We start from the raw sequence: 13,845 nt of genomic DNA on the forward strand, positions 1-13,845 counted from the left end.
AGGGGGTCTGAATACTTTCAGTCCCCACTGTAGTGTAGCTTGGCAAGGACTCTCTGAGGAGTAAAAATCTTAGCAGAAGATTGCCCATTCTTTGTTTATGAATGGGGCGTGTCTTTTTAGACTTTGAAATTCTCTTAGTACCTGGAGCCTAGGCTTATACCGACAGCGCGATTTCATACCCACATGTCAGTCCGACTTTGGGAGCGATTTCAGAGACATCTGTGTGGGTTCCTGCACAGATCTATTGTTGTCCCTTTTTTTTTCTACGGCTCTCTGCATCCTTATATTTTCTTGACTTTACTCTCTCATCTATATTCAACCATCTTTTTTTGTTTTCCAAATTCCTTGGTCCCAATCCCCTCTTTTTTCCTTTCGTGTTTCTCTCTTTTTTGCCCTTTTTCACTTTCCGTCCTTCTCTCCTTGTTTCACCGCTGCTTTGAGGGCTGTTTTTCTCTCCACTCACTCACGTTCCCCACATTCACTTCTCCTCCCCCCCACCTCCCTGGATTGGATTCAATCTGCCTTGATGGGCGGGGCCAGCCTGCGTCATCCGTTTCCGCACTGCAGCATCCAGTTACTTGGTCACCACCGGCGCATCACGCACACGCGTGGCCGGTGATGACTGCTGTAATCTGAGCCGACCTGCAAACGTTTACCCCACATGGGCGCGATCTATGTTTGCGCGATCGCAGTGGTGATGTGCAATTACTGATCCCTGCACTGGCGCCAATCGATATCTAGATCGTGCACTGCATATTGATGATGCTCCCTAGCCCGTTCTTACAGTGACTCATGATCCATAGTATCAAATCCTACATGACAATACACAGATAGTGTCTGTTTTTTTGTTAACCACTTCTCATACTTTTTTTGAATCTGTGTAATTATGCTAACTTTTTGAGTCTTTTTGGCGGGATTTGTGACGTCATACCTATCTGGGGGTGGGAGGAGCTCTGGTTTTCTTTTTCTGATTGGTTGATGGTTATTGAAATTCTTTATCGCATGCCTGACAAAGGGGTCCTGCATGACTCCGAAACATTGCACCTTTGTGTTGTGATCATGCAATAAACTACCTGTCTGGACGCCACTTTGTGCCGATCCTTGGTGTGCTGGCAAATATCTATTTTTGACATGTCAAATCGCATTAAAGGAGAAGTCCAGCCTGAGCTTTTTAGGCTGGGCTTCTCCTCTGGGTCACAGGAGTGCAATTAGTTTTGCACTGCTGTGACCCGTTTTCAGCGGAGAGCAGTCTGAAGTCCGCTCTCCACTGACATCACTGCAATCAGTCGAGGCAGCACGTCATCCCAACTTTCCAGATCCAAGTCTGGATCTGCCAGCTTCCTTGACTGATGGCAGTCTCAGCGAGCCGCTGAGAAGGCGGCTCCCGACACCTCCACAGCTCAGCACACCAATGAGCGTGGAGAAGCAGAGACTCTGACTGACAGTCAACAGCTCTCCTCTTGGGGAGCTGTGAGAACCGAGCCATCAACGAAGTTCTGTGGCTTAGTTCTCAGTGCAGAGAAGGCGGGGGACAGATGCAGCATTGGTCTGATGCTGCATCCACCTAGGTAAGTATGACTCTAAACAAAAAAACAAAAAACAAAAAATACTTCTCTTTAATGTGAACCTAGGCAGAAGGGCACAGAGAGGGAAGAGAATCAAGCAATATAAATAATAATAAATATAAATATGCTGAGGCTTTTGCTTATAGCAGAAGTGAGCATTACTACTTTGGCAAGCATTTTCGGTGAAGCCCTAGTATCAGGTGTATAGCCAGGGGGTAAGAAATCTCCTGCAGTTTCCTCTAGCATCATCTCTGAATCTTCTCAATCTTCTTGTGCTTTTTCAGAAGTCATTCTGAAAAGCACAAGACCAGCACCTGTGTTCAGAGAGCTGAACCCTTTACTCAGACAGCAGCTCTATAAGAAGAAGCGTCCTTGGGACTACATCTTCTGGATTGGCGCCCTGTTGTTGCTGTGGAGCTGCCCAGAAAGGAAGCTGACGAGATTTCCTACAGAGTCTCTTATGGGACATCCCTTGAAGTCCATCTCACATCTCTCTCTACTAAGCCTGTTTTGACCCCCCTGAATAAGGGCGGTCGCAGGCTCTCTGGTAAGCCTTTACCTCTATCACCAGGTGGTGGGCAGCACTGGCGGTGGATTATGGATCATGATTTCCATATGGAATAATCTCTGGATTTCACCTACACCATATTTAGAACTTTTTGCTTTTATTGCATTTATTTCCTATCACCTATGGACTTTGATTGGATGCTTATTTATTAGTCTCGATTATCTATTGTCATTTAATATTGTTTTTTAGTTTATAATTAATTTTTTGAACCAACTTTTTCACAATTTTTTCACTTGCAACACTTGTCCAGCGCTGCACTGTTTTTTCTTTACATCCATTTCTTGTGCCCTTGTATTGGGGTTAGTGTGTCCAGCAGCAGGACCTCCTTCACGGTCTTTTTATAATTAATTTTTCATATATATAATTTTTTTGAGCACCTAGCGCAATTCTTTTTTCTTTTTCCAGAATGGTTCAATAGGCTCTGCAAAAGTGAAACGTTCTGGATTTTTACCTTAAACACTCTGAGCCCCCATGGCCTCAATAAAGAATTAGAACTAAATACAGTAATCTAACATCCCACTGGCATCTCACTCAATCCTAACCTCATTTCAACCTTACCATTTCCCTATGGGTTGCTTCTGACAGCTTTACATACCACATAAAAGTCAATAAACTGTAAACAATCTCCCCATTACCATTATGGAATATAGCATCTCCACCTTAAAATTAAAACATATAACATAGATTGATGCGCTCTGATACAAAGTTCAATGTGAGAAAATAATTTTTTGTGTTAAAAAACCAATGTGAAAAAAAATTGCTACCAAATCGCTAAAAAAATCGCATATGTATAAAATCGCAAATATATGAAAAAATCGCAACTATTTAAAAACTGTGTTCCTCCAGTTATACAAATCCACTGGAAATGGTGCGATATCTCCAAAGTAAACTAAGCAACAATTGTGTATAAATATACTAAAAATGCGTTTTCAAATAGTAATCAATCCAACTTAGTGCCAATAAATAAATAAATTAGATATATTCCCTGTGATAAGTGTTGAATCCTCCATAATAAAACATAAATAAATGATATGCTTATAAAGGTGCAATATATATACAATTGATGAGTATAAATAGATAAATGGTGCCAATAGAATCTGATTAAATATAGATGATTAAATTCATGAGATAGGATAAGTAACAGGCGACAGTTTAATCCTCAGTAATCTGGGATATCTGGATTCCTGCAGTACTTATTTGTTCACCCTCTGAGCTATTTCTTCCACAGCCACGGTAATTTTCTCTGTATCAAGTGGTTTTATGTAAAATAAACAAAGAGAGAAAACATTGCGCAATATTGTTACAATAAAAGTTCACAGGCAAAACAGCACAGTGATACACTCACGTGTGCCTGACTTGTTTTAGGCATGCAGATAAGCAGATAGGCAGATCTCAGCTGTCTTGTAAGGACAAGGCTTGCTACGCAAGCTGCTGCTGCTTGATACAATATATTCAGCAGACTGTGTCCTAAGCTCCTCCCAAGGAGTGAACTTTTATTGTAACAATATTGCGCAATGTTTTCTCTCTTTGTTTATTTTACATAAAACCACTTGATACGGAGAAAATTACCATTCATTGTGGCTGTGGAAGAAATAGCTCAGAGGGTGAACAAATAAGTACTGCAGGAATCCAGATATCCCAGATTACTGAGGATTGAACTGTCGCCTGTTACTTATCCTATCTCATGAATTTAATCATCTATATTTAATCAGATTCTATTGGCACTATTTATCTATTTATACTCATCAATTGTATATATATTGCACCTTTATAAGCATATCATTTATTTAATGTTTTATTATGGAGGATTCAACACTTATCACAGGGAATATATCTAATTTATTTATTTATTGGCACTAATTTGGATTGATTACTATTTGCAAACGCATTTTTAGTATATCTATACACAATTGTTGCTTAGTTTACTTTGGAGATATCGCACCATTTCCAGTGGATTTGTATAACTGGAGGAACACAGTTTTTAAATATTTGCGATTTTTTCATATATTTGCGATTTTATATATATGCGATTTTTTTTAGCGATTTGGTAGCAATTTTTCTTCACATTGGTTTTTTAGCACAAAAAATTCTTTTCTCACATTGATTGAACTTTGTATCAGAGCGCATCAATCTATGTTTAATAATTTATTTATTGGCACTAATTTGGATTGATCACTATTTGCAAACGCATTTTTAGTATATCTATACACAATTGTTGCTTAGTTTACTTTGGAGATATCGCACCACTTCCAGTGGATTTGTATAACTGGAGGAACACCGTTTTTAAATATTTGCGATTTTTTCATATATTTGCGATTTTATATATATATATATGCAATTTTTTAGCGATTTGGTAGTAATTTTTTTCACATTGGTTTTTTAGCACAAAAAATTATTTTCTCACATTGATTGAACTTTGTATCAGAGCGCATTAATCTATGTTATATGTTTTAATTTTTAGGGGATTCTGACCACTATATAATTGATAGCAGCTTGATATCATTGTCAATCTAACAATTTTTATTTAATTAATTGCACGTGCATTCACATACATTTGATTTACACTTATTTGATTGTATATGTCACGCTAGAACATTATTGCGCTTGGTGTTTTTGTTTATTTACTTTATTTAGCATCTCCACCTTATTTTACATTTTAAAATTCCCATTGTGCCGCAATTTGACAAAAAAAAAAAAAAAAAATCGATACCCCATATGATTTTATTTTTGTCTTACACTAGTTGGGTTAAACAAAAGTTAATAGTACTGACCTCCTATTCCCACCCTTCACAGTATATAAAGACTTGTCCTTTGGACAATCTGCTTCCTATGGTTTGATAAAGGGGTGCTACCGTCTGCCCTAAAACATGTAGCCACACCTCCTCCAATTCCTGTCATTATGACCCATCCAGAGAGGAACGGTTTGGAGCTACAGCCATCTTGCTACTTCTGGAAGCTGCTGATGCTTATGTTTCAGCCTGAAGACTGACAGCTGTACTTCCATCAAGAACTCTGCTTCAGCTAGCCACATGCCTGCAGAGCTCTGCAGCCTCACAGTGATCCTATGGAGGTCTATATGGGTTTATGACAAACCTTGATCCACTTAACTAGTGAGTACATTTTTGTTTTTTATTCTTTTTAAATAAAAATCGCTACACCTAGGTGGAGGCACCCTTTTGTGTGTGTGTTTTTATAAGACCAGATTTGCCTGCAAAAGGATTTCGATTACAAAGTGCAAAGCCAAAACATATTGTAATGTATTTCAAGCTTGGGAATCATGGGCATACTTGTACCAAAAAGTGGAACTATTTTTAACCAATTAAAAGTACCTGCATAGAGCCCGCTTCTTGCTTTCCTTGGCCCGCACTCTTCTCATTAGATCATCCAATTTCCTGGAAGCTGTATGCTGAACACCAAGGTCCTCATCCTCATCAGTGTTTACAATATCGCGGTAGAACAGAGAAATGTTAAAACCACCAAGCTTTTCAAGGTGCAATAGATCCAAGAAGATTCCTGAAAATATATAACATACAGCTCAAATCCAGCACAATGACCTTGTGAAGAAATGTCTACTAGATGAATGCCAATCTAAATACAGAGAGAGAAACTTTCATTGTGCAATTCCCCTTGACACTGCCAACCCACACGGATAAAAAAAAAAGGAACATGTTCATTTGCCAGTTGCCTCGCTGTTCTGATAACACCAAAGCTTCAGTAGCTACTGTATGACCTGGAACCAGTACAAAGATCAGGAAATTATTAAGCCTTTTTCTGCATACCTTGTCTGGCTCAGTGGCCAAGTATTCAAGCAGATGGGTCAGCAGAAAACAAGCTTGTTCAGGAGTGGTCCACATTACCATTACATTATTAGATTAAAATAATGACACACTAAAACATACCAGAGCACAATCACAAACTATGTTTTTTAAATTGAGGCAATTTATCATAGATATAGTCAGACAGAGGAGGTTTATAGAATGGTAATCATAGTATTTTTAACATTTGCAAGATAGTTTTCTTTCCCTTATTTTTTTAAGTAAAAAATCAATATTAAAGTGTCTTTTTTTTGTGTTAAAAATAAGTATAACATTTTTGTTACCTGCCCTGTGTAATGGTTTTGCACAGAGCAGCCCAGATCCTCCTTTTCTTGGGTCCCTCTTTGGTGCTCCTGGCCCCTACCCCCTGTTGAGTGCCCCCACAGTAAGCAGCTTGGTAGTTGGGGGCATCCGAGCCAAGGCCACAGCTCCCTGTGTCCATTGAGACATGGAGCCGCTGCCCGGCCCTGCCCCTTTCTCTCCATATTGGTTGCTGTCTCAGCCAATGAGGAGGGGAGTCCCGGGCAGCTGAGACACTCCTGCAACATCGCTGGATCTAAAGGGACCTCAGGTAAGTATTAGGGGGGGCTGCTGCACACAGGTTTTTTTATCTTAATGAATAGAATGCATTAAGATAGATAACCTTCTGCCTTTACAACCACTTTATTACACTGTATTACATGTAGAGACTCTCTCCCTTGCCTTGACCTCCAATTTCTACCTGTGGAACATTTGTGGACTGAGCAATACTGTATTGGGATTTTATCCCTATGAAAGCGATATATTGGCTGGATTTTATCAACAAGCACACCGTGACCTTCTTTTTCCTACACAGTCAATACTAGAGGATGGACTTGTTTCCAGTTATCAATTATGTCGAAGTTCTTTCAGTTCAGTTATTTACTTCAATTTCTGAACCATAATTTTGACTTCAGAAGTGATGCATTTTTTTTTTCATATTAGACAGTTCATCTCCTATATGGACACCAGGACTAGATAAACATTAACATTTACATTGTAGCACTGTACAGCTTATACCTTATAGCATTACTAAATGTAATAATGTTTCAGTGTGTAAAAATTTAACTGGTTTTAAAAGATAATTCAATAATATATATTTAAATGTGAAAAAGTATTGCTTGATTTATATATATTGTGGGGAGATTAGCTAGTGGGGATCACCTTTTCTCAGAATGAAGGTCAGCGTACAGGCAGTTTCTTTAAAATTTGGCGGGTTGCCAGCTTTATTTACCGGTGGTTTGCAAAATCATCAAAATAAACAAAACAGTAAAACAAATCCTTGCCGTCCGGCGCTAAACTAAACAGTACATCGCTCTCTATATGGGGTGGGGCTGGTCCCCGACACCCACAAAACGTGAGGTAAAGCAAACCTGCATTTTCAGTCCAAACAAAAAGGGCTCCTCTCTCCGATTCCCTTTTGAGTCTCAGGCCAGAGCACTGCTGTGCTCTTTTCTTGGTCATTTAAAGTCCACCTGAGCATGGACTCAAGTAGACCACAAGACCCGGACTGGAACCAAACCTGCCAGGCTGGAAAAATCCGAGCTGGATTCCGGTTCAGTCTCTGACAATAGAACAAATGCGAGGTGAAATATATCGATTATCCATGACCTCACCTCGCATACCGTCACATATCCTCCCCCTCTGCTCAAGCCCCTGCGGCTGAACAATTGTCCCAAACATACAGTGCATGCGGGAGAGGGCATCTGCATTATTTTGGAGCTTGCCCGGCCTATGCTCTACTGTAAATTTAAAGGGCTGTAAAGCCAGGAACAACCTTGTCACACGGCCATTTTTCTCTCTGTTGTCACACATCCACTTCAGGGGAGCATGGTCGGTGACCAGCCTAAATGACCTCCCCAACAAGTAATACAACAGGGAGTCTAAGGCCCATTTAATAGCGAGACACTCCTTTTCGACAATGGCATAGTTTTTTTTGTGCTTGTTCAGTTTCCGGCTCAGGTATACAACCTGATGTTCCTCACCATCTCTGTTCTGGGATAGTACAGCTGCCAGTCCCACCTCAGAGGCGTCTGTCTGTACCACAAACACCTTTGTGAAGTCCAGCGTCACAAGCACCGGTAATACACAAAGGGCCTGCTTTAATTTCTGGAACGCCTCCTCGGCTTCAGGATTCCATTTAACCATGACGGACCCTCAACCCTTTGTCAGGTCTGTCAGAGGGGTGGCAATGTTGGGTATAAACCGTCTAATACCCCGTAATGCCCAGGAAGGCCCGAACTTGTTCTTTGTTTACCAGTTGGGGTCATTTTTGAATTGCCTCAACCTTATTGGTCTGAGGCTTGACCAGTCCCCGGCCAATAACGTACCCAAGGTATTTGGCCCCCTCCAGGCCTATGGAACACTTTTTTGGGTTGGCCGTGAGACCTGATTTCCTAAAGGAATCTACCACTGCTTGTACTCGGGGCAGGTACGATTCCCAATCTGGGCTGTGGATGAGCACATCGTCTAATTAAGCAGCTGCATACGGGCGACGTGGTCTCAAAGTTTTGTCCATCACTCGCTGGAATGATGCAGGGGCTCCATGCAGACCAAAAGGCATCCGCTTGTACTGAAACGAGCCCTCAGGAGTGGAAAAGGCAGTCTTCTCCTTGGCCAATTCAGTTAGCGGTATTTGCCAATAGCCTTTCGTTAAGGTCTAGGGTTGTTATGTAGCAAGCCTGTCACACCCTGTCTATGAGTTCGTCGACCCAAGGCATCGGGTATGCATCGAACTTAGACACACTGTTGAGTTTCCTAAAGTCGTTACAAAACCTGATAGTGCCATCAGGTTTTGGGACCAGCACGATGGGGCTCGACCACTCACTGTGGGACTCTTCCATCATGTCCAACTCTAACATATTTTTGATTTCCTTTGCGACTGCCTCTTGCCTGGCCTCTGGGATTCTATATGGCTTTACATTTACGCGAACCCTGGGTTCCGTCAATATGTCATGCTGGATCACGTTGATCAGTCCAGGTACGGGGGAGAAAGTCTCTATTTTTGTACACAAACGCCCTAACATCACTTTGTTGTGCCATGGACAGGGAATCCATTATGGGGACGTCAGGTGTCACTTGTACCCGGTCTGAGGGAGGAGGGATGCGGCCAGTAAAGTCTGTCCTTCCAGGGCTTTAACCTCCGACGGTTTTCCCATGTGTGGCTCGGGGTTAAAATTCAGTCCCATTAGCGGTAACCCCGAGCCACACTCGGGATTACATTGCAGGATCCTGGTGCCGCGTTACTCACCTTGTCCCCAGGATCCTGCGATGTCCCCCGCTGTGTCTGTGGGCTCTGTCTCCTCCGAAGCCTCTCCGTGCCAGGCTCCCTTCCCTGCGAGCGTTGCGACGCAGGGGGGCGGAGCCTGGCGGCAAATTTCAAAGAATTGTAAAAATCATAACACATACAGTTCTGTAATCTTACAGATTACAGTACTATATGAAATTATTTCACATCCCTTTTGTCCCCAGTGCTTTGGCCCATGCCCTGCATGCAGTTTTAAGTTATATATACTGTTCTTTCTGCCTGGAAACTGGAGATTGTCCATAGCAACCAAAAAGTGTCCCTTTACGTCAAAAGTAGCTTTAGACCAGCTAGAAAACAGCGATAGTAAAATTAGAACACTTGCAGAATTGAGCGATAGTGATTTATGGAGAAATTAATTTTATTTTTATTATATTATTTTTTAAATTATTTATATATTTATTATATTATAATTTATGTTTTTGGGTTTCAAACTTTATCATACCCGGGATATCTACTAGACTCTTGTTTGGACAGATTTAAGTGTGTTATTGTTAAGAATTACAGGCCTACAATATAAAACGCCAAATTTCCATGCAAAATAATTGTACCGCTTTCAGCACCTAAAATCCCAAATAATCATCCCGCCAGGGAGGTTAAAAGATTCACATGATAAATTTGTTGTGGTTTCCTTTTCCCTGGCTGGTAGACTTTGTAGTTCACCTCCCCCACCCTTTCGACAACCTCAAAGGGACCCTGCCACTTGGCTAGGAACTTGCTTTCCACCGTACCAACACTCTGTCCCCTGGGCTGAAAGTACAGACCTTGGCACCACGATCATAGACCCTCCTGGGCTCGCTCCATATGTTCTCATACCAGGGGCAGGACAGCTGCGATTAGATCCTGCATCAAGGAGACATGCTCTATGATGCTTCCATATGGAGTGGCCTCTCCTTCCCACGTTTCTTTGGCGACATCTAGTAGCCCCCTGGGATGTCTACCATACAAGAGCTCAAAGGGGGGAATAGCCTGTGGATGCCTTCAGAACCTCATGTATGGCAAACATGAGATAAAGGTAGCAAAAAAGCCCAGTTTCTCCCATCTTTGTCAACCACTTTTTTCAGCATACTTTTCAAAGTTTTATTAAATCTTTCGACAAGACCATCTGTTTGGGAGTGGTAGACAGAGGTACGGAGATGGGAGATTTTGTATAGCTTACACAGCTCCTTGGTAACCCTGGACATAAATGGGGTGCCCCGATCGGTTAAGACCTCTTTTGGGATCCCCACTCGACTAAACACCTGGACTAGCTCCTTGGCGATAGCCTTAGCCAAGGTGTTACGCGAGGGAATGGCCTCAGGATAGCGCGTCGCATAGTCCAGGATTACCAAAATATGCTGGTGACCCAGACAAAGTTCACTACTGGCCCCACCAGGTCCATGCCAATTCTCTCAAACGGGACCTCGATTATTGGTAGAGGAACAAGGGGATTGCGAAAAATGTGGCGACGGTGCCAACATTTGGGACTCGGGGCACAAGTCACAGTACTCCCTGACATCTACATACAACCTAGGCCAGAAAAATCTCTGGGCAATTCTCTCCTTGGTCTTTTCGATACCAAGGTGTCCCCCCATTACATGACCATGGGCCAGATCTAGCACCACCCTACAGACGGGTTTGGGAACCAGTAGCTGTTCTACCACGTCCTCTTCCCGTTTAACCACCTGATACAGTAAATGGTTTTTAAGGGCCATGTAGGGGAGAGACACCCCCCCAATTAGGATCCACCGGTTCCCCATCCACCATCTTAACGTTTTCTCTGGCTCTCATGAGGGTGGCATCTGAGAGTTGCTCGGTACAGAAATCCTCTCTCCTGACCTCTAAGTCGGGTACCACATTCTGGCTACTCACATTGTCAGGGTCAGTGGTTTTCTCCTGTTCGTTACTCCCGTGCTAGGAGCTAGCTTCCAGGTCCTCCAGCTCCCCAGCCATGACAAGGAAAGGAAGAGGATCTCCAGCTTCCTTATTCCCACAAACAGCATCCCCTTCCTTTTGGCAAAAAGGGTCTGATGAGAGGGAAAGCTCTACCTACCAGCCTCCCTTTGTTCTCCCATAAATTCCAGAAATGGGGAAAATCTCTCCCCATTAAAGCTTCATGAAGCAGCGAACGTACCATCCCCACTGAATGTGTTACACTGCCCCAGGGGGTATCAAACTCAACCACCGCTATCTGGTAGTCCCCATGGATGCAAATTACCCCAATAGTACTGGGGTGTACAGTAGTTTTGTGGGGTTTACACAATCATCCCTGACTAGGGTTACCACACTACCAGAGTCTAGCAGGGCTGTGAGTGGCTTCCTATTCACTGAAATAACACACACTTGTTTTTCAATGCGAGTTGGACATGATGCAGTACATGCTACCTGTGCAAACAGACAAGGACCCCCTGTTGTGATGCAGTGGCCTCTGCGATTTGGCGGTGCATCTCTTGCTGGGCCACCTGTTGTGCTGCAGCAGCTTCTGGGAATGGCGGTTGGTTTTGCGCTGAGCTGCATTGGCCTGTAGCAGGGCCTTTATCATTTCCTCCATCTTCAGAAATTGCCCGCTGAATCCACCACGTGTGGGGAGATTAGCTTTTGGGGATCACCTTTTCCTCAAAATGAAGGACAGCGTACAGGCAGTTTCTTTAAAATCTGGCGGGTTGCCAGCTTTATTTACAGGTGGTTTGCAATGTCATAAAAATAAACAAAAAACAGTAAAACAAATCCTTGCCATCCGGCGCTAAACTAAACAGTACACTGCTCTCTATACAGTGTGGGGATGGTCCCCCGACACCCACAAAACATGAGGTAAAGCAAACCTTCGCTTTCAGTCCAAACAGGGCTCCTCTCTCTCAGATTCCCTTCTGAGTCTCAGGCCAGAGCACTGCTGTGCTCTCTTCCTGGTCATTTAACCGCTTCAATACAGGGCATTTTCACCCCTTCCTTCCCAGACCAATTTTTTGTTTTCAGCGCTGTCGCAGTTTAAACGACAATTGCGCAGTCGTGCGACGTTGTACCCAAACAAAATTGGCGTCCTTTTTTCCCCACAAATAGAGCTTTCTTTTGGTGGCATTTGATCACCTCTGCGGTTATTTTTTTTTGCACTATAAACAAAAGAAGAGCGACAATTTTGAAAAAAAATAAATAAATATTTTTTACTTTTTGCTATAATAAATATCCCAATTTAAAAAAAAAAAAAAAAAAAAAAAACACATTTTTTCCTCAGTTTCGGCCGATACGTATTCTTCTACATATTTTTGGTAAAAAAAAAAAAAAAAAAATCGCAATAAGCGTATATTGATTGGTTTGCGCAAAAGTTATAGCGTCTACAAAATACGGGATAGATTTATGGCATTTTTTAAAAAAATGTATTTTTTTTTTTTTTACTAGTAATAGCAGCGATCTGCGATTTTTTTTCGTGACTGCGACATTATGGCGGACACATCGGACACTTTTGACACATTTTTGGGACCATTCACATTTATACAGCGATCAATGCTATAAAATTGCATTGATTACTGTATAAATGTGACAGGCAGGGAAGGGGTTAACCACTAGGGGGACACAAGGGATTAATTATGTTTCCTAAGGGAGTGATTCTAACTGTAGGGGAAAGAGACGCACAAGGGGAGGAGACCGATTGGTGTTCCTCTGTACTGGGAACACAGATCAGTCTCCTCTCAACTGACAGGACGTGGATCTGTGCGTTTACCACGGTCCTGCTCGGTTAACGGGCAATCGCGGCCGCCTGGCACACGCACCGGGTCCCGAGCAACGCCGCGCGCTACCCTAGGCGGCCGGGAATCCCAGGACGGGAGATCACATCTGTGGCCGTCAGTTGACTATGGCCCAGTAATGAAGTGGTTAAAGTCCACCTGAGCATGGACTCAAGTGGACCACAAGACCCGGACCGGAACCAAGCTTGCCACAGAGGCTGGAAAATTCCGGTTCAGTCTCTGACAATAGAGCAAATCCGAGGTGAAACGTATCTCACCTCGGATACCATCACAACAAATTTGGGGGGGGGGGGGGGGAGAGAGAGAGAGAGGAGAGAGAGGAGAGAGAGGAGAGAGAGGAGAGAGAGGAGAGAGAGGAGAGAGAGAGAGAGAGAGAGAGAGAGAGAGAGAATGAGAGAGAATGATTTATTGTTATGTTTTCAAATGGGGATAAGCATGTTTTCCAAATGGAATTGCAGGTTACGCGGTCACACCATTACCAACCTGATGTTGCTCTATCTTACAGAAGAGATACCATATGTTTTGAATTTACTGTATGTCCCCTGCTTGGTTTATCCACTGTATTGTTTAACCACTTCAGACCCGGAAAAATATATCCCCTTCCTGACCGGGCCATTTTTTGCGATTCGACGCTGCGTCGCTTTAACTGACAATTGCGCGGTCGTGCGACACTGTACCCAAACAAAACTGACGTCCTTTTTTTCCCAAAAAAATAGAGCTTTCTTTTGGTGGTATTTGATCACCTCTGCAGTTTTTATTTTTTGTGCTATAAACAAAAAAAAAAGACGAACTATTTTGAAAAAAAGCAATATTTTTTACTTTTTGCTATAATAAATATCCCCAAAAAATATATTAA

At 42.5% G+C, this 13,845-nt stretch overlaps 1 protein-coding gene across 4 annotated transcripts in view; it reads right to left on the minus strand.

The window, feature by feature from the left end:
* XRCC6 (X-ray repair cross complementing 6) overlaps positions 1-13,845 on the minus strand; it is a 302,212-nt gene that overhangs the window by 165,367 nt on the left and 123,000 nt on the right. For all 4 annotated transcript variants that reach the window (XM_073592729.1, XM_073592730.1, XM_073592731.1 and 1 more), the window contains one exon: positions 5,463-5,646. In XM_073592729.1, coding sequence (XP_073448830.1) covers positions 5,463-5,646 — 184 coding nt within the window. The remainder of the gene's footprint in view (positions 1-5,462; positions 5,647-13,845) is intronic.

The sequence above is a fragment of the Aquarana catesbeiana genome, linkage group LG07, assembly GCF_042186555.1.
Source record: "Aquarana catesbeiana isolate 2022-GZ linkage group LG07, ASM4218655v1, whole genome shotgun sequence".
Classification (NCBI taxonomy): Eukaryota; Metazoa; Chordata; class Amphibia; order Anura; family Ranidae; genus Aquarana; species Aquarana catesbeiana.